Source organism: Chelonia mydas, chromosome 15 (genome assembly GCF_015237465.2).
Source record: "Chelonia mydas isolate rCheMyd1 chromosome 15, rCheMyd1.pri.v2, whole genome shotgun sequence".
Lineage (NCBI taxonomy): Eukaryota > Metazoa > Chordata > Testudines > Cheloniidae > Chelonia > Chelonia mydas.
Window position 1 is genome coordinate 20939969 of NC_057856.1, and position 27251 is coordinate 20967219.

General features: G+C 40.6%; 1 protein-coding gene across 5 annotated transcripts in view; it reads right to left on the reverse strand.

Moving 5' to 3' along the window:
• The window catches only part of ADGRD1 (adhesion G protein-coupled receptor D1), a 259123-nt gene that overhangs the window by 172303 nt on the left and 59569 nt on the right, over positions 1 to 27251 (reverse strand). For all 5 annotated transcript variants that reach the window (XM_027817275.3, XM_043529403.1, XM_007054972.4 and 2 more), the window contains one exon: positions 26708 to 26849. In XM_027817275.3, coding sequence (XP_027673076.2) covers positions 26708 to 26849 — 142 coding nt within the window. The remainder of the gene's footprint in view (positions 1 to 26707; positions 26850 to 27251) is intronic.

The window sequence follows — 27251 nt, forward strand, 5'->3', positions numbered from 1 at the left end:
CTCTTATTTCCCCTGGGAAGCAGGCCGCTGGGTGGGGAATGAGATCCAGGCATCAGCAGCAGGGCGGAGGAAGCGGTCGGAGCCAGTGAGTGGACAGTCAGCAGTCTGGCAGGGATCACAGCCTCACCGTAGGGTGAGAGGGGCCCTCTGGGTCTGCTGGAGGGGGCAGGGCAGGGTGAGCAAGAGCAAGGGGGCTGGGATGTGACCTCAAGCCAGGTCTGCTAGTAATAATGGTCTTCGGAATTGTTTTGCCCCCCGCAGCTGAAATGTCTAGGAGAGAGGAGATCTGAGGCTGTCTCTCCTCAAGTAGGATGCTCTGGCTGAAATAATGAAATCACATCATATAGCGCCTGCACCCATCTCAAGTGCACTTTCTTCTTGGAAGTCATTAAATGATAGCTTGAAGAAACAGAGTGCTAAAATCTGTTGAGAGTCATTGCAGAGGAGGAAGGTGTGTAGAGCTGTTCTTGGGATGAGTCACTGAAATGCAGTTCCTCTTGGCTAGCTATACCCTGAAAGCAATCCTGTTGCTGACCCTGGTAGTGTTATGCTCATAAATCAGGGAGGACTTTTTCATATTTTTAAAAGGGAAAATCCCTCTTTAGCTGCTGCATATTTCCAGTTGGGAAAACAATTCCAACTTACTGTTAATAACCATAAATATCATTAGATATCTATGAGCTTTGAAGCAAAGCAGAGGGAATTTAGCTAAAACATCCTAGATAACAAGCTTCAGGGTAGAGACAAGAACAAACAGAAATTCACCATACCGACATTTCTCTAGAGTATGTCTCTTACGCCTTCCTTGAACTAACATGAATGCTGTTTCTGAAGCCAAACTCCTTCTTTTATTTCTATTATGTACACTAGATGGAACTATTATTTTTAGATCTGAAGCTTCATGGTAAGAGAACCTATAATCAGCTAGGCTGCCCCTTCTAATAATTACAATTACAACCACAACACAATGCCAGATTGTTTAAGTTTATCTTGTTAAAATTGTACAATGGAAAGGATCTATTTAATTTTGCCAGAAAGGGAAAAGCCAAACCCTCACTCCACAGCTACAGGACCCTATTCCCTACTGGCAGCCAAGCTATATTCGTTCATTGCAGATGGGACATAAGAGATAAGGAGTGTAAGCAAGGCAAGAATTTGGACCAAAATCTGTACATAGTTACTCACTGTCTTTCGACCCCTAATCACCAAGGGCTAGGCTGGGTATTTTGTTTCTACTGGGGTTGTATGAATAGCAGGTGTGTTCCTCCCTTCCCTCCACAATTTTTTTAAATTGCTGCTGGGCCTCCACCCAGAATTTGGAGCAGATGTTTCTTTTCCTTGCCGGTGGTCCAGGGTAATACTCCAGGTACTTTCCTCCAAAGGCAGTGAGTATATTATAGGAAAGCCAGCTTGCTGCATGGAAGCTCATGGAGTTTTCATCGCTTCTTTCATTGTCCCCTTGTCAATCTTAAACTGCTCTGCATCATTCCATTTGAAAACTGCCACTTAGGGCTTTATCACTGGCCAGCAGCACTAGGACAGTGGCGCATCAATAAATCCCACCTCCACACACATCGTCAGTGACTGAGTTGTATTACCACAGAGTGCCCAGCCACTCCTCTAGCCAAGGAACAAAGGGCAATTCTGTGTTCCCAAAAGTGGGTCTCCTGTACTGTCTGAATCAGATGCAGATCAGTCAGGGATCTGAACTTTTTTGTTTTTAATACACAAGTTTGAACCCACTCTGAGAGGGCTCCTGTCCATCCAACCATCATCTTCTGCTCCTCCTTGCAATCCTAATTCATATATAATTGCCACTGGCTAGTGTCAAGCTTTCTGATCCCAAATCACACCAGACGCTTACCACTTTCAAGGGGTAGGGAATTCCAATTTCAAGTGGGCTAGAAATAGACTTATTGGCTAACAAACTATGACTCAGTTTTTGACTGAGGTTAGGAGCACTGACAGATTAATCAGATCTACTACAGGCAAGCTTCTGTAGTAGAAATTCACTACTGCTAGACCTATTAGCCCAGAATGTTTGAGGTGCATAAGCCATACCAGCGTGCGAGTACCATAATAATTCCAATGTCAGAAAGCTGATAGCCATGAAACTACGACTGAGTCTGCAGAGACTTCATGGTGGCCAGTACAGCCAGAGCTCCCTTCCACATGAGCTAAAGGAGAACCTCCATAATAGGTCAAAAGTAATATATTCTAGGCCCTGACCCTATGAACACATATGTAAGTGTTTAACTTTTAGAACATACATTGCCACATTGGCTGTTTTCTCACAATGTTTTTAGATATATGAGCTTTTGTATCCTATAAGAGAAAGTTTCCTGAGGTTGGGATCAGCCTGAAATATCACACTCTCATTCTTTACGTGTCTGTAATGATGTATATTCTCAAGATGAATGCATAAATAATTGTAGCATTTGTCAAGATAACATTGCAAATGGATATCATCAATGTATCCAAATCTAATGAGTATTTTTCTTGACCTTTGAATATTTTTTTAATGCCCATTGTGAATCTAAATCAGCCAGACTAAATCCATTAGGGGAGAGTTACTGGAATACATACTTACACCTTAACCAAAAATTATCCTGTAAACCATTACAAAGAACTTAGAATCATAGAAGATCACCGTTGGAAGGAACCTCAGGAGGTCATCGAGTCCAACCCCCACTCAAAGCAGGACCAATCCCCAACTAAATCATCCCAGCCAGGGCTTTGTCAAGTCAGGCCTTAACTTCTAGAAGAAGGCTCTGTTTACAATGGAGCAGTAGGCTAGCTGCTGAATGAGCAGAGTTAGGCCCACAATGAGTCTTGTGGGAATTTACTTTAGTGTGTTTAGGATCCAATAGTGCAAACCCTTATGCATGTGAGTAATCCACTGTAGTCGATTAAACTCTTCTGGCAGCAAGCACCACTCTTAGTAGTACTTTTCACAGCACTGTACTATTAAGAAACATCTAATCAATGGCTATAAATTGCTAAAATAGTCTTTTTTTTATATGCACCTACAATGCCCTATGGTTAGAAAAGTGTGATTAAGAATTTATTTTTAAATGTTTTTCTGTATAGCTAAGAAAATTAGCCAGGGATCAAATGCATCCAAAGATCAATATTTGATAAGAAAATGGCAGAATTGTGTAAGACTCTGACTCACACTTTTCCCGTCTATTTAAAATAGAGATTTAAAAGACTTGATATATTTTAAAAATATATTCATTGGAATATATTTCCCTTTACTAGCAAGCAAATGGCTAAGATTTATCAGGAGATGAACACACATGAAAGGAAGTGATTCCAGGACTGTAAAATGCAGAAGTGGCTCGTGACCTTTCCAGCAGAGCACTGTAAAACATCTTACATACATACAAGACCATAGTTTTCAAACATGCTGTATCTTTGCAATAGCTTAGCCCTTCATAACCTCATCATTTTCAGCACATTTTTACATATTTGGCAGGGTGGGGGGAGTGGAAGGAGATAAATCTGGCATGACAAGAACTGTGTCACCATATTTACTATTTTCTGCTTTGGAGCCTTGTTTACTTATATTCAATTTAAACATGGGTCCCTCATGCAATATAAATCGTTGCTTCCAAGATTAACAGCTGGATGTTTCATAGGCATACTGCCAAATATGTTAGAAGCCAAGGAATTTGAGTGCAAAGTATGTTATATGGGTGGTACTTTAAACCAAGGCGTGTCAAAGCACAAACTAATAGCTAGATTAACCACAAACAGAGGGCCCGTCAACTCACAGGTAAGGGGGTAATTTGCTATCCATGGGATTTAGTGCCAACATTTTAAAATTACCATTGGTGCAAGAATAATTAGCACAATCTGGTATCGTAAAGTTGGTCAGGTAGAAAAGGGAAGAGGTATATGATACGGTAGATATGCCATACTGGCGATAAGAGTAGTATAAAAAAAAAATAGATTATTTTGGCCCGAAGTGTCATGTGTATAATTAGTAGCATTGTCTATACTGAAAATATCCTTAATACAAAGGGTCAAATTCTAATTTTAGATATCACAGTATAAAATAAAAACCAGGCCTGGGGATTTACTCTGGGTTTAAACTAGTATAACTGAAATCGCTAGCTAGCCCTATTTTCAAATAATAACAGGATGAACCCACAGTAGATAATAAATTCAAAGTCATAACCGGAACTCAGTACTTAACCTGCTCCATTATGTCCAGGGCTCTCCCAGTACAGTAGGCACTACAGTATTGCCATAACTTGACACAGTTTGCACAATTAGGAAATTCCATCTATTTAAACTCTAAAAAACAACAAACAAAACGCCCTACAATCTCCCTGTTATTGATCTGTTGAACTCAGGCCAGAGCCCAGGAACAAACACCTTAAGAAAAGCACGGCTGAATAGTGAATGCACCCAGGTTAGAAGAAATATCAATGCTCATTTTTATGTTTGGTGATTTGTTGTAATTTTGCAACAGTAAAACAACAACACAAAACGGCAAGTGAAAGATGTTGAGCACTATATGAAAAGGATATCTTACATGTATATAGCATCTCTCATGCAAAAGGACCCAGAAGAGCCTTTCACAAATGCACCACCACTGGAATACCAGTGGAGAACAGTAGCTAACCAGTGGAAGACAGTAGCTAATACCACAAAAGAAGGAAGGAGAGACTCAAGGTCCAACCCCTTGTCATGCATGGGTTGCACCTGAACTTTTAGGACTGGATCATCAGCTCCTTGACCAGTATGTAGTGGTGAGCACAGCAGTGTTGCACGCCAGTGCCAATGGGAGTGGAAGCTAAATATAGGCTGGAGTAAGGTTAAGTGCTAGGTCTTGTCCTCCACAATAAGTGAGAGCAGTTGTCAAGCCCTATATGCATGCCCATTCCCTTACTCACAAGTGCACAGGGGAAAAAATTAAAGGGGGAGAAGGGCTGGATGTGGACAATATCTGGCAGTAATTCAAGGATATATTGGCTTCAGTTCAAGTGTCAGGCTGCTTACGTATCTCCTCCCCTCTGTGCCTCACTGCTGCTACTAGGAAGCAGTAACATGACAGCTGTGACCTCATCAGAGGATCGTCTTCTTGTGGGCTTCCCACTATGCTCATCACTTTTGCCTTGTGCTCGCATAATACTTTGCAGCTGCACTGTGAAAAATTAAGCTCTTAGCATCCAAGGAAAGTAAACAAGACTTTGCTCTGCAAGATATCATCCAAAAGACCATCTCACAGCAAACTAGCTGGAACTCAAATCAATCGGTCTTGAAAGAATGGTGGGCTGCGTTAACCCTGCCACGATGGGAACATGTGGGTCCTGAGAGTCTGAACAGTGCCAGTCAGATGCTTAGACAGTTAGCATCTCCACACTGGGTAACAGCATTATGCTTATAGAAACCTCTTATAATTCTGAGTATTGTGTGCACAGTTCTAGATAATGTTGTTTTGGGGAGTTCATGTGAGCCACTGAATTTCGTGTGTGCATGTGTGTAAATAAGAAGGAAAAATAAATGACACTTTCTCACTCCTGAATTAGAGAAGTCATTTATTTCTGATTTGAACTAATGATATTTAAATAAATGGCAACATCTCTTAAATCCAAGATGAGCTTCCTAGTAGAGAATGCCACAGTACCAAGGAGCAACTTTTGAACATACTCCCCCACCTCTCATTTTAGATCAGACAATGAATAATGAACTACAGTATAAAGAGCTTTAAACAAAAAGCAATGGATGGAATAAAGTAAACAGACACGCCAAGATTGACAAGTTTTTCTGACCAACATCAAGCCCTTAGAAATATGACCCTAGTACAACAACAAGAATAAGATCCCACAAGAAGCTTCTTAAGAGAAAGAAGTTGTCAGAAAGAAAGAGTAGAAACTTTTGCATTGGAATGCTCTCAGTTTTCCTGAAATATGTCTGAATCACAAATGAATCATCCTGGTCACATTTTCTGATGTGAACCATTCAAACTTGTTTCACAGCAGCCTTCCATTGCAATCAACACACATTTACAAAGCTACAAATTGCTGGGTCTAAGCAGCAACTTTTCAGAAATACCTCCCCTCCCCTCCACCCCCACCAGAACAGTTGATGTTTAGAAAGCCACAAGTAATGTCGCAAATAAGTACAGGGTATAATCTTTGTAGAGTGGAATGTTGGCTGCTTCTCATACAGCTAGCAGAATTAGGTTTCCTGGATCTACAGTTTCAAACAAGGTTCTATTTTTTACTGAATTATACTTTACATGTAAGTAAAGAGGAAATCCAATTACATTTGGGTCTGTGGAATGTGCCTATACAGTGAGAATGCAAAGTTTAAGGCAAGTCTCAGACTGAAGATTCCCTCTCTCTTGGTCCTTTTTATCTGGGTTATTTTCAATTTAATTTCTGGATTACCAGCCACATATTAGCATTAAGCATCGGTTCATTGAAATCATCATCTGACAGCAAAATCAGTGGGGAAACGGTTTGAAACAATCTTTTGCTATGAGACTGAGCCCAATTCTGTTACCACATACATCAGTGTAAACAAGGATTAATGGAATTCTCTCTCTGTTAAAACAATGTAAGTGAGATCAGAGTCAGACCCTAAGGGTGAAATCCTTGCCCCTTGGGAGTCAATGGAAGTTTTGACTTCAAAGGAGCTAGGATTTTGCCCCTTATCTTTAACAAACATTTGACAAAATACTTCAGGATGTATACTCTTCCGAAGTTTCTTACTGATGTTAATTTGCTATTGGCGTTTGGGGTTTTTTTTGTTGTTGTTGTTGTTTTGTTTTTTTAAACAAAGTTAGTTTGGCCATTTTGAATGTAAATCGAATGTTTAGTGGTTTCAAATGCTACAGTGCACCTGTGCTATTGCAAAACAGCTTGATCTCATCAGGATAAATTTTGCAGGACACTTGCTCAAAATAGGCATTAGGACTTGTAATAGGCTATTCTTATTGTTTTGTTTGTAGTTTAAACAGCCAAGTTATAAACATCTGAAATGTAGCTGCTACACCTCTGCAGTGCTTTCTTTTCATAACAGTTTTAATATGCATATCTGCGTTAACATTGCACAGAAAAATGTATGGTTTTTTAGTAGAAACCTTGACAGACCTTTAACCATAGCACAGCTAGCTGGCACTGCTAGAGCAATCCATCACTACATGCAAAGCCGCTCCAAGAATCTAGTCCCTGGTGAGGAACTCAAACAAGGAGAACTAAACAGAATTTTAAAAGTCAGAGTGGAGATGGGGGTGAGATTCTGCATCATCAGGCTAGATTTGATTGTATTGGTCATCAGCCCTATAATCTTCTCTTCTCCTTTGGAGTGACAAATATTGAATCAAAGTAGGAGAGCAAAGTAACAAAATATTCCATGGCTCTGTAAAATAAGGTAGCCATGGAATTCAGTTATGGGTTTATAAATCAGCAAGATTAGCTCGGTATTGATTGATCTGTGAATGCTGATGCACTGTCACTTGCAGGTAGGACTAGAAAGAGAAACAACAGAAGCTTTTCAGTTCATGCCAATAATACTTGGTTCTAGTTGGTTCTATATTTCTTAAGAAGGAAATTAATCAGTATAATTTCTATTAGCTAAAGTGAGGCAGGCAGATAAAAAATTACCCACGTACCTAGAGAAGACTAAACCGCAGCATCTAAACTGTAAAATCAAAAGTGCAAACTTTATTTGAATGTAGCTAAAAAACATTCAGACCACTAGACAGACCCCTTCATTGTCCCTTAGCGCATTACTGTGACAACATCGCTTCAAAGGGAGAGACATATTGATACACAAACACGAAGGATGTCATAATTACAAACTAATGACTCAAAAAGAAAAGAAGTACTTTTCTTTTTGCAAATACAGACTAACACGGCTGCTACTCTGGAACTAATGACTGAGAACATCTGAAGGACCTGGTGCCTCCAAACGTTGCTGATATGTCTTTTAATATGGAGATACAACCTTCCGTGAATTACAGCTCATCACAATGCAATCCCGGTCCTTACAACTGGCAATTCTGAATCCATTTAATGAAAATCTATATTTTTTTTGTTATGGTGTCCTTCTAAGGTTTTTAAAATAGAGCCTCTGAGAAGAATGTAACAGTTAATAATATTAACAGTATAGAATGATTGCTGTAGTGTTAAGAAGTGTTGTATATCATCATAATGGCTGTCAGTAGTTTACGGTTGCCCAGAAGCAGGAAAATTAGCTGAAACTATTTACATTTCTCACTTGAACTCAGTGGATTTTCCATGTAATTTATAGTAAAGATTTAATTTATGTAACAAAGTACGGAACTTTCTATTGATTCCTAAATTACAAGGTTTTTTATTTCTTTAACTTAATTGTTACACACACTGTAGGGGTTGCACTCTTAATTATATTTTCTTCAAGTTTCTGTGGCAAAGGCCATACGGGGAAAATGCAGATGTGGGCAAAAGCCATTGTTTTTCCATGGTCAACACGTCAGTTAGTCAACACTTAGCCTTCCATAAAACTAAATTGGCTCCACATCGATTTGTGTCCCCTGTGGTGTCTCTAATACATCTGAGCAAAGAACTGGCTTTCCCATAACTTTGTTTTTCATATTGGCAACCACTTTAAACGAACCTGAAGACATAAAGCTTTGTGGGCCACGCAAAAAGAGAACGAGAAGAAGGATCAGAGTCAGATACCTTTAGGGACAGTCCTCAGTTGGGGCTGATGCACCACTACCATGCTCTACTAAGAACTATGGGAGTAACTGTTTCTTAATCCTAATCCTAGCTCCCTGGAATGCAAAGGGACCACGCAGTCTTCTCCCACTGGTGCAGGCTGATGTAGAGGGGAGCAGAGCCATGGCTCTGTCTTCTCCCTGTGCTTCCCATCCCCTCTAGAGCAATATGCAGCCATGAGGGTGCACTTAAGGAGCCTTCCTCAAATCCTGGGACAGTATCTATCCCAAGCCCTATGTTAGAAAATGATATTGCTAGGAACATGTACAAATGCACAGATTACAAGGCTAGAAGGGACCATTGCAATTATTCTAATCTGACCTCCTGTATAACACAGGGTCCTTAGAAATTCCTTAACACAATTCCTATCTCTCAGGAAAACATGCAATCTTGATTTGAAAATTGCTAGTGATGGAGAATCCATCCATGACCCTTGGTGAGTTGCTCCAGGGGTTAATAACCCTCACTGTTAAACATTTATACCTTATTTCCAGCCTGAATTTGTCTAGTTTCATCTTGCAGCCATTGGATCATGTTATATCTCTCTCTGCTCGGTTGGAGAGCCCTTATTAAATATTATTTCCCTGTGTAGACACGATTTGGGAGTTAGTTTACCTCTACTGCTACACAGCGTTCCCCTTTTGGTCATAGCATTGCACTGCGAGCTCATGCTCAGTTGATTGTCCCTCAACTCGCACATCGTTTTTAATCACTGCTTCCTCCATCCTGCCAGTACGCCCCACACTCTTTGTTCCTAGATGTAGGCATTTACATTTAGCCATATTAAAACATATATTCTTCCCTTGTCCCCAGCTTAGCAAGTGATCCAGATAGCTTGTGTCAGTGACCTGTCCTCTTCATTATTTACCACTCTCCCAATTTTGCATCATCTCCAAACTTTCTCAGTGATGATCTTACATTTTCTTCAGATAATTGATAAAAATGTTAAATAGCATAGGGCCAAGAACCAATCCCTGTGGAACCCCACTAGATTCCCCCTTTATAATTACATTTTGAGACTCATCAGCTAGCTAGCGTTTAATCCTTTTAATGTGTGCCTTGTTTATTTTATGTTGTTCTAGTTTTTCAATCAAAACGTTGTGCGGTATCATGTCAAATGGCTTACAGACGTCTACGTACATTACATCAAACACTATTACCTTTATCAACCAAACTTGTACGCTCATAAAAATAAAAAGATATCTAGATAGACAGGATCTATTTTCCATAAACCTATGTTGATTGGCATTAATTATATTACCTTCCTTTCATTCTTTGTTAAAATACCTGCTTCTGGCAGAACAGATTAGGTGCCACATAAGCCCAAAAGGTAGCAAAAGGTATTTTGCTGCCTATTCTGCAAGACTACAAAATTGACTATTTCTTAAAAGTAAAGTATCCCTAAAGGGCTGCTCTAATGAACTGGCTAGAACAGAACCTTCTGCCAGCCATAATGCAATGTGCTCTCCAATTTTTGTCATTAGTCAGGGATCAGTGAAGCACATCATACTCCAGTTCCACCTCCTCCATTATGAAAGTGCCTTTTGGCCTCACCAACTTCATCATGCCCCCTACAGTCAATAGGGCTGGCTTCACACCATCCCATAACTCCCCCAGGCTAAGGGAATATTCAATTGCCCTATTAGGACAGATTTAAAGGTCATTTTGCAGCACTCTAGTGGCACGAGCCAAAGATCTGGCTTCATATCTCATCTCCATATAGAAGTCACATAATTTCAGTGTCGTTCTGGAATAGAACTGCACTGTGTGAACTTTTCTGTTAGACACACCACATGTGTTTTCATTCCTGACATTCATCTCTTGTGAATTTCTACGATCTGCTGTAATTTCTTGGATCAGGTAAGTGAAATGTTGCTTTTCTCTGATGGCTCCTGCTGTGAACAGCATCTGCTTGCCAGGATAAGGATTTTCTTGATGCTGATCATTTTATAAAATGGATTGCTGATTCAGACATATAAAAAAAATGGACATGTTGGTAGGAGGGGGTTAAGATTAAATCTTCTTGGAGTTCAAACTGCTACCAGCCTTCATGTGGTGCCATATACATTGAAGCTGACAAAGCTGATTATTTTAACATCAGTTTTGCCATGCATTGAGAGCAGAGAATCGCCATTCCTAACAATAATTGTTGAATCTTGATGTTTCTCATTTAGTTGTTCCTGGATAGTAGATTTTATAGCACTGCGTGCCATCCATGTCCACTTTGTTCCCCCCCCAAAGGGCATCGATTAGAAGCGTCTTTGCAGGTGAACCAACAAGTTTATTTTATAACAAGTACTGCAACCCAATGTAAAAAAGTAACTCTCTTTAAAGGGGCACAATTAGCAGACTAGAAGAAAGACTGAAAACTAATGTAGAGGGTTTTGAAGAACACTATGCCATACTCATTTTTTAATTAGCCTTTATGATGAAGTCAATGGAATTTTGCCTCAGTAAGCACTGAATAAAATATAGACGATCTAATTCTCCTCCCTCTTATACCCGGGAAACTCCACTGAAACAGCAACAGAACCATACCCGATTTACATCAACGTAAGGGAGAGGAGAATCATAGCTTACGTCAGGGCCTCAAGATTTACCCTACTTTATGGCCTGCCTAGTAATATCTCCTAAACTTTACCAATCTCTTCTGCTATTCATACACTGATGCCTCAATAACTGCAGAAATTATCAGCTACCTTGAGCTCTTGTGCAATTTATGTACAAATTGTTTTCCATTTTATTTTGATTTGGTTAGGAATCCTGCATGAAGTTTCTCTGGGATGGTATAATTACAGCACCATTACCGAATGTAGTTTACTTTACACACTTTATACTTCTTTAATGCTGGTGAAAGGTCCCAGGTTGACAGTAACAGAGACTCAAGTCCTTTATTGATAAGAGGCAGTGACAGTACCAGTTTCTTCATGCAATCGTGCCAATGTATAATACCTTTAACTGGGAGAGACCTACACTAGGAGGTGGAAAAAGGTAGCTCTGTTTCCAACAGAGAGATGAGCGAAATCTTTTGGCCAAATTTAGAACTCGCTCAAAAATCACCAATTCCAAATTTAGGATAGCTCTCAAATTTTGTGGTTCAAATTCAGTTTGCCTTTGGCAAGGAACTCTACAAATACGTCAGACAAAAAAGAAAGATGTGGTGTGGGGGGTCTGCTGCTGCTCCGTGGAGAACTTGAGCTGGTAACAGAAGATAAAGCAGAGTTGCTCGATACCTACTTTGCTTCAGTTTTCACACAAAAAGTAACATGTGACCAGCTGCTAGCAAAGTTATCATAGATAATAAAGGGGAAACGATGCAGATCAAGATAAGTAAAGAACACATCAGAGATCGTCTGACTAATCTGAATTAATTCAAGTCAGCAGGACCTGATGCTATTCACCCCAGGGTGCTGAAGAAATTTAGCTGAAAAAAATCTCAGAGCCACTGGCAATAATATTTGCAAACTCATGGATGAAAGGAGAGGTCCCAGAAGACTGCAGAAGAGCTAATGTAGGGCCCATCTTTAAAAAGGGGGTAAAGGAAGAGCCAGGGAACTATAGACCTGTCAATCTGACCTTGACACCTAGGAAGCTATTAGAGCAACATCTAAAACATTCCATTTCCAAATACCTGGAGGATGGAGGGTGATCACGAGCAGCCAGCATGGATTGACTAAGAACAAATCATGCCAAACCACCTTGATTTCCTTCTTTGACAAGGTAACTGGTTTGATGGATGGGGGAATGCAGTGGACATAATATACCTGAACTTTAGCAAAGCTTTTGACACAGTCCCACATGACAGTCTCATCAGTAAGTTGGAGAAATGCAGACTTGGTAAAACTACCATTAAGGGGATACATAATTGGTTACACAACTGCAAACAAAGAGTAACTATGAATGGAATGATGTCAGATTGGAAGATTGTCTCAAGGAATCTGTTCTGGGTCTGGTGTTATTTAACGTCTTTATTAATGACCTGGATGTAGGAATAGAGAGCGTACTGACCAAATTTGCAGATGACACAAAGCTAGGGGGGAGTGCAAACATTTTGGAGCATAGGGCTAACATTCAAAGGGATCTTGATAAAATGGAGAACTGGGTGATAGACAACAAAATTAAAATCAAAGACAAATGTAAGATGCTACACTTAGGGAAGAAAAACCGAATGCACAAATACAGAATGGGGGATAAGTGGCTTGGAAGCAGCACTGCTGGAGAAGGATTTGGGAGCAGTGGTGGATCACAAACTCCACATGAGTCAATGCAATGCTGTTGCAAAAAAAAAGCAAAGGTGATTTTGGGTTGCATTAAGAGAGGCATAACATGCAAGTCGCGGCAGAGGATACTACCACTCTCCTCAGCACGGGTTAGGCCTCAGCAGGAGTACTGTGTCCAATTGTGATCACCGCTGTATAGAAAGGATGTGGAGAAACTGGAAAGTTTCCAGAGATGAGCGACAAAGATGATTAAAGAGATGGAACACAAGTCATATAAGCAAAGGCTGAAGGATCTCTGTATGCTTAGGCTGGAAATGAGGAGATTAAGGGAGGGCATGATAGTGGTCTTCAAATACTTGAAAGGCTGCCATAAAAAGATGGAGAAAATTATTCTCTCTTGCCACAGAGGGCAGGACAAGAGACAACGGCATAGCAGATTTAGATTAAATCTCAGGAAAAACTTCTTAACTGTAAGAACAGTAGTACAATGGAACAAATTGCCTAGGGAATTTGTGGAAACTCCTTCCATTGGAGGTTTTCAAAGAGAGTCTGGATAGCCATCTGTCTTGCATGGTTTATATGCAACGAATCCTGTATCTTGGCAGGGGGTTAGACTAGGTGGCCCTTGCGATCCCTTCTAACCCTATGGTTCTATGATTCTAGGACAGTGGGATAGACAGGTGGCACTACTGAGTCATTGCATGATGACATTTAAAGGTGGAGGAGCCGCATGAGTTGAACAGGTCAGTCCTGAAAAAATGGAACTTATTGCTGCTGTGCACTTCTTTTTATTTCATTCTGCTAGCCATCCCAAGAATTGCTTGCACAACAAGGTTTTCCGAGTTGCTTTCATAGCACGGGCTTCCCCTCATTAAGAAAAATGTTTTTTTCTTTAAATGAAAATTTGTTTGAATTGAGGTGGAAAATGCTTCAGTCAGAAATGTTCTGTGAATTCCAAAGCTTTTCCAAAAAATCCTAGTAGTTTTGCAAAGTCTACAGAATTACCATCTGCCTCCACCCTTCTACTCTATGTCCATTCAATATTCAGGGCCAGAACGGAATAGGTCACCATAGCTCTATTGAAGTAAATGGATCATCTAAGACAAATGGAGTTGTGATGCTCAACACCAGCTGAGAAACTGGCTCTGGACTTTCTGCTAAGATTGCCAACGTGTGCCAATTCATAGGAGTTGCAGTGGCGGGTTTGTTGTGGGCACCAGTCGCCTACGAGCTAGCCGTATTCCACCAACCCAAGTCACATAAGCCACAAATAAGTCATCAGGTGATCCTATTAGTACCTTGGCTAGATGCAAACCAGTGGATCCTGCAGTCCATTTCCCTAGATCATCCTTTCTCTCAATTGTATATATTTTCTTGATGGGCAGGAAATGTTCAGGTTTCTAAATTAACCTCTTTAGGGTCTGTCTACACAGGAAAGAAAAACCTGTGGTGGCCTGTGCCAGCCAACTCAGGTTCGCAGGGCTCGGACTGTGGGGCTGTTTCATTGCTGTGTAGACTTCCAGGCTTGGGCTGGAACCCAGACTCTAGAACCCTGTGGGGTGGGAGGCAGCCCTTTGTTTTGTAGGCCTACCCTTAAGCAACAACCTCTTCGGAAATATAACCTCAATTCCACCAGCGTCTTGACTCATAGAATCATAGAATAACAGAGTTGGAAGGGACCTCTGGAGGCCATCTAGTCCAACCCCCTGCCCAGAGCAGGACTCATCAGACAGTTATATTATTATGCTGTTGAAAAGTTTAGAGGGAAATCCAGTTTTGCATTCAATATTCTACATTTACAGACTGTACTAGCTGCCAGAGCTGATGGAATCGATCAACATTGTTTTCTGGCACAACAGCCCCTGCTTGATAGTTTGTCAGATGATGAAGATTTGCACTGCAAAAGGGAAAAAAATTCTGTATATGTGGAGAAAGCTCAACAAGCTTCTTGTGTGGGTGTATTTTGACTGGCAGGTTCTGTGCAATGAAAAAAAAACCTGATTCAGTAGAATAAATTAAAATTTTTAAAAAGGGACTCAAAAGCTCACCAGCAGTGAAGGAGCTAAATAATAGAATTGCAACAAAACGGCATGAGAGTGTCTGGTGATGCAAGCCAAGATTAGCAAAACATTTATTTCCAGTGTCTATTCCCCCATGAATCTTGTTTGAAGCAGTGGGAGTGAAAGGAAGATCACTAAAAGAGAAACCCTTACATGTAGTGTTTAGATGACACAGTACTGTAAGAAACAGAGACAGGGCTGAGCAAAACCCTACAGATTTAAATAGCCCCAAACCCTGCATCACAGGCCTGTCTCTTATAAGAAATGTTTTTCACAAACAGCTATTAAATCATCTTATGAAAGTGGATAAGTATCATTATCTCAATTTCACAGATAGGAAAACTGAGGCACAGAACAGTGAAGTGACTTGCCCAAGGTTGTACAATGAGGCAATGGCTGTGCCATGCACAGAACTCTGGTTTGCCACCTCCCAGTCCTGAATGGGACTCAGAAAAGAAGAGATGCCCCAAAATGAGTGAGAATGAGAGGACAGATTGTGTGTGGTGGGGGGAAATGTATTTTTTACTCACATTTTTGAGTTCAGAGAAAGTTCAATTTGAGTTCTGGGAAAAGGTTTGGACGTTATTTCATCCCAAACAGTTGACACATGCCTGAGCCTGCTAATTCAAATACTTCCATGAGAGAAAAAATAAAAAGCATGAAAAAAAAGTTATAACAGAACACTGGTTTCAGGGAAGCGTTCAGCACACAAGAAACAGTCTTTGATATTAGAACACTGACAATTTAAACAATTTGGTATACTACTACTGTAAGTACAATCATTGTATACATCTTGCCCTTACAGATCCTGATGCTGGTAACAAGAGTTGGCCAAGAATTTTTTTTTCCATTTTTTGGATGAAAATGGACAATTCTTAATGAAAATTTCTGTTCAATTAAAAAGCTACATTCAATCAAAAAAGGTTTCACTGGATAATCAAGCTGGTTGAAAATTGATAACCCTCCCTCAAGAGTCCAGCTGTCAGTCCATGAACATTATGCAAAGCAAATCCTGTCTAGCTAACATCATATCTTATAGTCTGTATGCAGGAAATATAATACACGTCAATGGTGTCTGCCTTAATGCAATGGACTAAATCCTGCTCCATCTATCGATTTATGATACTTGTCTGGCCTCTGTTTACCGTAATATCTGGGTATCTTTAATATATTTATTCTCACAACACTCCTGTGAGATAGGGCAGTGCTATTATCAATATTTTACAGATGGTGAACTGAGGCATTAGAGAGAGAGTAAGTGACTTGCCCAAGGTCACATGGGAAGCCAGTTCCAGAGCAGGGAATTGACCCACGGTCTCCCAGTTCCTAGGTTTGCACACACTGAATACTGGACCATTCTTCCTCTTTGTGTTGCACAGGAGTGTTGAGGGATGAGCAGGAACAGGGAGCCTCCCCTCCCCAACTTACCTCCACAACAGCAAAGCAAGACACACCCATACAGCTCCTTTGAGCAAAAGGAAAAGGGTTCAGCTAATGCACCCACTGATTCCCCCTGGCCAAAAAGTGCATGGTCTGTCAGGTTGCACATGTATCTAGGTCCCCCCACCACAGGCACAAGCTCCAGATTTTGGGCCTATTGCAGTAAGGTACGCTCTACAGCACATTTTCCCTTAACCTTTCTGAGCCATCCTGTACTGCACCATCAAGATGGCTCTGGTCCCTTCTTTGTGCATGCCTTCTGCCAACCATTTGACCCCCCACCCCACCCAACATTCAACCTCCTTGCCCGCCATTCAACTCCCCTGCCCCTGTATCCCATACAGCTCTTCAATGTAGAAGCAGGATTTTGCCGAGTCCCTCTACAGGAGGGAACGAGTACATTATAGGTAAGCATTTCCAGTGCTCCTATCTAGTTGCTGCAAAATGGCTTGGCATTGGCCTCCATTCTCTCATGTAAAAATGCTTGCGTTCGAACAGAAAAGGAAACAGACACCCACTTCCAAAACACACTCTCAGAAATGTGGGTGCAATTTTCAAATAAACTTGGAAGCTTTAAGTATTGTCTGCTTTTTGTATATTAATCGTTCCATTTGGCCTTCATTCAAAAGGCTCTACTTATTGCAAGGACTATTAACTACTGTAACTGTACCCTAAAATAGGTGCATTTTATTTCCCTCCTTACTCTTTTTCTATAGATCAGCGTCTGGCATTTTTCCTATACCCACTGGAAAGCAAGGATAAAAGCCCTTCAGTAACCTTTCTGGTATCACTAAAATAAATACAGTGGGCCTGATTCTCCTTTCTCTTAGCCCACTTTTACAGGGCTGTGACCCCACAGACTTAAATGGAATTAGTACGGATCCAAATCAGAGTAAATGGAATAAAGAATCCAGCCCCACAGTTGAACCTTCAGTGAGAACAACTGTTTGTCATGCTACCTTTTTCTCCTTGTTTTTCTACTCCACTTTTCTTTCTTTCTGTTACCTGAGGAACATTCTGTAAAACCAACATGCAGCTATAAATGTCATTGGCAGCCACTTCAAATTTGTTTTTCAGCATTACAAGAAAGTCGTATGTTAATGAATGCGATATTTTTCAAAGCCAGTTTTTAATATCCTTGCTCTACCCATTATGATTACTCACAGAGTTACATAAATGCCTTGGGTTTTATCCTTTCAAACATGATGCATACTTTTAAAAAAAAAAACCGCAATGACCTTCACCTTAGTTATTTGCAGCCAGCTTCTGATATTCTTGCCTATATTGGATTATACCTTAATTCCATAAGTAGCCCTATTGAAGTCAATGGGACCACTCCTGGATCAAAGCACTATGTAACATGAGTGTAAGATCAGTGGAAGCTAGCCGTGGGTTGGTACAGCCTGAAAGCTTGAAGAGACACACTACAACCATTCTGATTTCAGTTACACTTGGGTAAATTCAGAGTAATTCCACTGATGTTACACTAGTGTAAATGAGAACAGAATTTGTCCCATTATCTTTACATATGCATCGTTAGAGAGCACAATCCATTCATCCATCCCTCAAAAACAGGCATGCCTGCTAATTAATTTCCACAGAAAAGTCAGCAGAGATGCTATTCCCAGGGCCATGCTCTCTTCAGGCAAGTGCTCTTTTCATTGAGTTAAAAGCGTATATCAGCTAGTTCAGTCCAGCAGAGTCTCTTGCATCTTTTATCCACAATTCTTTGCCATGGATCTCTCCCTGAGGGTACGCAGTCACTATAATTCTAGCTGCTCTATTTCTTTGTTTCCAAAGATTACTCCGAGGATTTTGATTCTATATCAAAAGATATGCGGAGGTATTTGGGTCAGTTCAAAGCTATCCATTGCTCAGCGGTCCATAGCTTTCTGGTGAGTTCACATCAAAAGGGAGTCAGTGATCAAACTGGGAAGGGGAGACTGGCCAATCAGTTCTGACCTGTGCACTTACATTGGATACACTTGTAAGGACAAAAATAAGTGGTGCTGAGTTCCCTCAACTCCCACTGATTTCAGTGGGAATGGAGGCCACTGAGTGGCTTGTAGGATTGTGCCCATAATCAGACTCTTCATCACCCACTCAGAAGCCAGATTTCTTTACTGTTGATTTGGGGTGCACATTTTCTTCACCCCTCAAAATCACTCCCCCAAATAGTTTCTTAGTGCTATCAGTAGTAAAGGGGAAACATGCAGTCACAGTGGGGGGAGGGATAGTTCAGTGGTTTGAGCATTGGCCTGCTACACCTAGGGTTGTGAGTTCAATCCTTGAGGGGGCCATTTAGGTATCTGGGGCAAAAATTGGGGATTGAATCATAGAATATCAGGGTTGGAAGGGACCTCAGGAGATCATCTAATCCAACCCCCCGCTCAAAGCAGGACCAAAATTGGGGATTGGTCCTGCTTTGAGCAGGGGGTTGGACTAGATGACCTCCTGAGGTCCCTTCCAACCCTGATATTCTATGATTCTATGAACAGCAGAAAAATAGAAGACCATAGCAAATGGCAGAGCAGACAACCAGTACATATCTCCATTGCCTAGATCTCATATTGCAGCTTGACTGAATTTGCCTGCAAACATTTCATATCTAGTCTGATTTTATTATGTATTTTAAATAGAAATGATCATAGTCTCAAATTGAATATAAGCAAGTCCTCTTATCCAAAAAATAAAAGCAAAAAAGGAAGTTGCATATGAACACTGAACCTAAAATGTTTTAATTAGAGCTGGTTGAAATTTTTCTATTGAAAAATCTTCCCATTAAAAAATGTAGTTTTCACTGAAATTCATGTTTTCTGTGGGGAAAATATCAACGTCAATAACAATTTTCAATTTACTGATCACACCTGACTCCCCCAACGGCCACCCCCTGCCCTCCAGACTCTCAGCCCAGCTCACACTCCTTGCCATGCCACGCCACCCTGCACCCTACATCCCCCCCTGACCCCCAGAAACCCCCTCACCTTTCCAGATGAGCTCCACATCCACACAGTGGCAACACCTCTACAGCCCAGATATGGTGGTGTTCAAACAGCTGGAGCAGGGCCAGCGGATGCCTGGGTACCAGAGTCTATGGGGGCCAGATACAGAGCAGCAGGTGCAGGCTGGGCACCGGCATGGAGCCTGGTGGATCACTGCACTTGTGGCCGAAGTCCTGGCAGCCCTTGTGTTGCTACCAGGACCAGCCTCAAGCCACCCAGCATCTGAGCCACGGTTGCAGTTGTGATCTCACCCACACAGGGGGGTGAGGAGCAGCTGGGGAGTGGGTCGGAGCACTTCCCTGACAGCATGGCTGGGGACTGCTTTCTGCTCCTTAGAGCACCAGCTGGCAGCTAGACTAGTCTATAAGGTGCCACAGGACTCTGCCACTTTTACAGATCCAGACTAACACGGCTACCCCTCTGAAGGTAAACTTTTTTAAAAACAGACTATTGACAGTTGAATCTATAGATCACTTTTTCCAGTTGGATTTCCAGACATCACTGATAAAAGTTCAAAGCAGTTAATACTTCCCCTAAGAATTAGCTGTTTCGATATTGAATCGTCCTGAGACTGAAAGAATGGGACAAAGTTTCAATGTGAATGTATTTTATTTTGCATGCAACCAAACTCTAGGGATGCCACACTTCCCTTCCCCAGGAAAGCAAAAAGTTTCACTGTCAAATAAAGAAAACTCAGTTGTGGACCAATGAGAAGAGGTTAACAATAGATCCTGATTTCTGCACTATACGTAGAGTAAGGAGGCCAAGAGGCTCAAAGTTGCCTAAGGGGTTTGAAACCCATCTTCCATTAGAAATGAATAGGAACTGGCCATCCATATGCCCTAAGCAATCTTTAAAATCCAGCTGGAAATCCCAGCTATTAAGTTACAAAAAGATCTTCTCTCTTGTCCTGCAAAACTACAATGCTTTGCCCACAAAAGATTTAAACTATTCTGGGACTCCTTTTGAAGCTTGTACCCAAGGTTTTTTTTCTAAAGTGCCCCTTCTGCCTCTAAAACTTAGAAAGTTGGCCTTAAACTTATTCACACGCTGAGTGAATAAATTATGCATTTATCACACTGGAAGCAGCAGCACGCTTTGAATTATAGAAGTAGCAAAGTTTCACGTGTCCACACATTTCCTCCAAGTTTGGATGAGTTTTTAGGGAAGCTATGGGAGTGCGGCATTGAGTAGGGTTATGTGAATCTTGCCAGGTTTGGTTCACAATGGGTTTTTAATCAATTGTAGTTCATATCATTTAACCCTGAGTCTCAGGTTCAGCTGAGTTTAATATTGTGAAGGGGAAATCCAAGACAAAAACAGTGCATATAGTTAAGATCTGCATACTGCACCTGGATTTGTAAGGTTTTCCCATGGTTACTTTGACCCTGGACGACCTACCATGTGATCACCAGTCACAACTATTGTAATAAACAAAACAAAACAATGAAACTCATCCACAAGAGAAAGAAAAACTGTGCATGTCCAAAGACAGGAAAAAGTTTTCTTTCCATTTCACCACAAGCTTCACAGGATCAAAATGGTTTTGCACAAAACTTCATTGCCATAGCTAGCAGAGTTAAACATCATTTCAGTTGCAAGAGGTTCATATAACTAAGCTCTCAGGAACCTGATTAGCTAGTTTTGAGCTGCTGTTATATCAACCGCCAAAGAAGCTCAAAAACCATCCTAACTAAAACTTTCCTGGAGGTTCGAGGACAGAACCAGTGGTTGTGTGTCACTGCTTTGTTAATTATAGTATAGTGTTCTAGAGCCAGTGAGAATGGTTGCCTGCTCGGAAAACTAAAAGCTAGAGAGTGGGATGCAGCATTAAACTAGTCTTTGTTTTGGGACTGTGTTGTCAGCATTGTTCATTGCAATGAGAGGGACATCAGAACATGGTGGGGGGAAGGCAACATAAACAAGAGGTACTACAGGACACCCATCAGCAGGAGCAGAACACTAGAGTGGGAGAGAAAGGTCATGATTTACTGTCCAGTGAGGAAATTTTTCTCCAGCTAGAAATTTCTGAAAAACTTCAAGTAACTTTAGAAAAGCAGGTGGATTTTATTCACCTGATTCACTTGGCACTAGACGTTTCCTCTCATATTAGCCAGCTAAGAGGGAGCGGCATTGGAACAATTTTTATAGTGGGGGCGTTGAAAGCCATTGAGCAAAACTGTAAATCCTGTATATGATGGAAACCACTTCAAGCCAGGGGGTGCTGCCACACCCCCAGCATCCCTAGTGCCAGCACCCCTGCTAGGAGTTAAGAAATTTTGATCCAGAGTTTTTGAGGAGAGAGAGGAGTCACCTGTTCACCCTGCTTTCTCTTTGCTCATTCTTGAGAAATTCCCACAGTTTTTACCATGTGAAGATAAATACCAGAAAATCTCAAGTGAAGAAACCTTCCTGACCAGGTCCTTTTCTCACCAGGCGGACAAATGTGGAGGACATCTATGTGTAACTGAAATGTTGACAGTGTTTTGTTTTTAATTGCCATGATGGAGAGTAAAACTTCCAGGGAAGTCTGAGCTAAGGGCCAAATTTCCAGGAAAGGTTAAAAGCCAAATCTAGCAGTGATGTCAATTTACACATAGGGTCCAAAATGGTGAAAAAATAGGCAATATCCCTTCCCTCCACCTCTAATCTCTTCTTCTTCCCCTCTTTTCTTATTTCTCCCTTCTCCTTTTTTCTTGCCTGCATTTAGATCCAAGATACACACCTTCCCCAGTAGAACAAAGTACTCAGATCCAAATCTTAATAGGTGACAACCTTAATTCAAATTAGACATGACAGTTCTAATTTAGATACAGAGTATTAATTTTGCTGTAGTTCTCTTCTATCATTAAAAGAAACCAAGAGGCATGAGAGCAGTTGCTATACTTTAGAATATGCAGTGATAGGGTCATGCCGAGGGCGAGTTTGAAACTGGTTTTGTTGTTTTACAGTTTTTGGAGCTCAGGAACATCACGTATGATGTTGGGGTAATGAGGAATGACAAGCATAATCTCTCTTCTCAATTTGGGCTGTGCCCAATGTTCAAATTTACTCAGAACTTCAAATCTGAACCCCACCCAAACCAAACTATTATATTCTTTCCAACCCAGCCTCCTTTTGGGTTTCATTGAATCTATAATAAGGAATTCTCTTTGGAAGGCAAGACTGAAACCCATGGAGGCAACTGGACTGATCTCTCTCTCTTTTTTCAACAACCATATGAACAGATAGATTTTGAAAATGATGGTATAAAGAAAGGCATTTTGCAGAACTTAGAACATATGGATTGAATAAGGTAAAAGCATTACAGTAGGGTCAGACAAATATGCTCCGTTGGATTGTCTGGGATTGGGAATGGGTCAGTTTACAACAAATATGTAAACATTTTCATACTTGCCTCAAATCTAAAGAAGTCATGAGGGGTGGGGGGAAAAGGACTGTTTTGGGATCTGACATTTTACACTGATATTCCCCCACAGTCATTTTCAGAGCTAATGCTTCAGGAAAATACCCATCTGTCATTCACAGCTAGAAGCCATCCAGAGGTCACTCAATAGCATTCTGATCCCTGGTTAAATTTGCCGTGCTGGCAGATAAAACTAACCAGCAACATTTTGTTTGCAAACTGTGTAAATTTGATATGGTATTATTAAGAGTCAATCCCAAACAATCCAAAGGAGCAGATTTATCTCTCCCTGCTGTAATACATTGAAAATCTCTCTGTTCATAAGCTGTCAAAAAGAGACAAGTGAGAGATCAGCCTAGTTGCCTGCAGGGGTACCCCATGAAACCTACAATTAGACCTGTGTGAGAAACTGATTTTTGGTTGAGTGGCTGAACCCCCCCAAAAAAAAAAACCCTGAAAAAAATCTATTTTGGGTTCACAGAAAACTGAATTTTTGCTTCAATGTTTTCACTCAACTTGGGAAAAAATAGTTTGGGGTCCAATCATAGAAATGCAGGGCTGGAAGGGACCTCAAAAGGTCAAAGTCCAGCCCACTGTGCAGAGGCAGGACCAAGTAAACCTAGACCATCCCTAACGGGTGTTTGTCCAACTGGTTTTTAAAAACCACCAATGATGGGGATTCCACAACCTCCTTTGGAAGTCTATTCCAGAGACTAACTACCCATATAGTTACAAAGTATTTCCTAATATCTAAACCTAAATCTCTCTTGCTACCAATTAAGCCCATTACTGTTTGTCCTACCGTCAGTAGACATGGAGAACAATTGATCCTTGTCCTCTTTATAACATATTCAACATATCTGAAGACTTATCAGGTCCTCCACTGAGAGTCTTCTTAAGATTAAACATGCCCAGTTTTTTTAACCTTTCCTCATAAGTCAGGTTTTCTAAACCTTTGATCATTTTTGTTGCTCTCCTCTGGACTCTCTCCAATTTGTTCACATTGTTCCTCAGGTGTGGTGCCCAGAACTGGATACAATACTCCAGCTGAGGCCTCACCAGTATCATGTAGAGCAAGATAAATCACCTCCCATGTCTTACATACAACACTCCTGTTAATACATCCCAGAATGATATTAGCCGTTTTTGTAACTGCATTACACTGTTGACTCATAACCCTCAGATCCTTTTCAGCAGTACTACCAGCTAGCCAGGTATTCCCCATTTTGTAGTTGGCCATTTGATTTTTTTTCCTTCCGATGTGTAGTACTTTGCACTTATCTTTACTGAATTTCATCTTGTTGATTTCAGACCAGTTCTCCAATTTGTCAAGGTTGTTTTGAATTCTAATTCTGTTCTCCAATGTGCCTGCAACCTCTCCAAGGTTGGTGTTGTCCACTAATTTTATAACTATACTCTCCACTCCAGTGAAAATATTGAATAATAGTGGAACCAGGACTGACCCCTGCAGGACTCCTCTAGATACCCTCCCAGTTTGACAGAAAACCGTTGATAACTACTCTTTGAGTATGTTTTTTCAACCAATTGTGTACCCACCTTATAGTAATTTTATTCAGACCACATTTCTGTAGTTTGCTTATGAGAGCGTCACGTGGGACTGTACCAAAAGGCTTACTGAAACCAAAATAGATCACGTCTACTTGTTTCTTCCTATCCACTAGGCCATTAAGTCTGTCAAAGGAGAAAATTAGGTTGATTTGGCATGATTTGTTTTTGACAAATCCATGCTGGCTATTACTTAGAACCCTGTTAACATCTAGGTGCTTACAAATGATTGCTTAGTAATTTGAAATGCTTGATTTTGTTTTGGGGTACCTTTTTTAAAATAAAATCAGGATAAAACTGAAACCTAAAAAGTGCTTTGAATTGAAAAAAAAAAAATCAAAAACACTGCATTTCAAATTTTTCAAAATTAAATGATTTTTTCAGTTTGTTTTTGTATTTTTTTAAATCAAAACAATGTGGTGAATACAAGCCATATTCACAAAATGCTTCAGTTGATCTGAATCTGCATTTCTCAACTGAAAAAAGTTTTGGCTGAAGAATTTCTCCCAGCTCTCCTGAAGAATTTTAGGAACCTCCTCATTCTTCATGCATCGCTCTCGGTACAAAGGTCTAGCAATGAAAGTCTTTGAGAAACTCCCAGACATGATATTGAGGCATGAAAATTCTCAGAGTATTTAACTCTGAACTATATCACCCTTTGGATCTGGAACTTTCTTCCTTATTTCATTGAAAACGGCAGATGAGGCATCTTCATCAATAAAAAGAAACCCCTCTGTCCTCTAACTTCCAAAATTGACACATGCCTGAGTTTAGGCCTGTAGGTTAAAACAATTGAACACACTGCTATAATTTGCCAAAACAGACAAGACACTAAAAATCCTCAGACTTCATTCCCATGTGTGACAAAGATTCCCAAACACAGTGTTACATACAAAGTACAAACAAACAGTAATCCTTTCATTCCAGCAGTTCCCAGCATCCAAATTGCCAGCAATGAATTTTGTGCTACAGAAGCTGACTCACAGCGCTAAGGTGTTTAATGTATCCTTGTAATAAAAAGCTGTACAGCGAATAGGAGACAAGCATTAAAATAGAGGTCAGTGCCACGCTCAGGAAAACTGCAGATACTTTACCAAAACCTCATTAAGCACATGCATATTTTTTGTATCTCCTATCACCTCAATGCTACTTGCCAATATATACATGTGTACACAAAGGCTATCTTATGCGTATGCTTGCTTCTTCTGCCTGAAATAATCAGTGATATGACAGTTCACTATCATGCAAACAACGGTGTATTAGATTAGATATTGGATTAGATAGTCATACGCTCTATATTCTGGGTTAAATGAGTTAACTGTCAAACCAGAAAAGGAAACAAATGATAAAGCAAACAATTCTATCCATGCACCAGCATCTTGATCCTCCCCCAAGACTGACAAATGGAATACAGAAAAAGTACAGGGCAATTTTATGGGCAGTTTGTGAATCGTCATATTAAAGTATCAGGAGGTATCTGAATGAATGAAGCAAGACATATTTCTTTAAATCCAACAGCCAGAGCCCTCACCCCCGAAGTGCCTGTCTCTCAGAGGCCACTGGGGACAGCATTCAGAACATCCTGTTCAGAAACACACAACAACAAAATAACTCTTCAGATCTATGCTCTTAGACTTTTTCTCTCTAGCCTCATGCACCTACAACAGAGCAACTGGGGGAGGGGAAACTTACATTTATGGATCACCATAAATGGGCTGGAAAATGTCCATTTAAATGAAGCCTCAATGAAAAATGTGGGGAAATGGAAATTTTCACGTTTTTCCATTTCTCACCTCTCTCTAATAACAATATTATTCAACGCTTTCTTGAGTAGGTCAGTGGTCACTGCATTTTTCACACTACCTCCTCTGCCTTCAGAACATACTGCTCTACATTGCCACTGTGAAAGAAAGAAAGAACCCAGTGGATCATTAACAAACAATGATACCCGTTTCTCAGGGAGTATGCAGTGATTCATATCATATGGTAAGTTACATACATACATACATACATAAACAGCATATATCCAAAAGGATCAAAATCAATACTTGTTACCTAACCTTCTTATCAGTGGGTCACTAGTAAGTCTTTTGTGGCACTATACAAACAGATACAGTCCCTGAAATATGGCAGTTGGGGTAAATGCAATATTTTGCAATCATAGATATCAGCTGAGTCATCACTAACATAGCCATAACAACAACATCAATGCAGAGAAACCTCCACAGATGCAAAAAGATTGGAACAACCAGTCATGGTAAAAGTATAAACTGGAAATTTCATTTTCACTTACCAATTTATGGGTGAGCTGAATGGTAATAAGAGGAGATCCTGACAGATTATGAGACAAGGTTGGCGGTGGCTCCACCTTCAGGGAAATAACATAGCTCATTGCAGAGATCTTGTAGCCTTTATAAGCAGCAGCCTCAGCAATCCTTGGAGAGGAAGAGCAAAAAATACCAGAAAGTGGGTAAAACAGCATTTTAGCGTTTGCAGTTCATACTGTTATGGGCTGATCTAAGTTTGGTCAGAAGAAAGTTACTCTTTCAACATGCACCTACTGCTCTGAATTCACTGAGTTAGGCCTTGTGCTAGGGCCAAATTCCATGGATAGGCTGAAGGTCCAAATTGAAGGACCCTAGCTGAGCTGCAGAGGTGGAGCCCTGTCTGGTGAGCTGTGTATTTATGCTGTCTCTGCCTGTTAAAGAAAAGTAAGAGCTGAAAATGCAAACCTGCTGGGTCAAATTCATCCCTAGTTTAACTCAAGTTAAATCAATGGAGTTACACTACAGATCAGTGTGGCCTCTTGCCTCGGAAACAGTTACAAATTCAGTGTA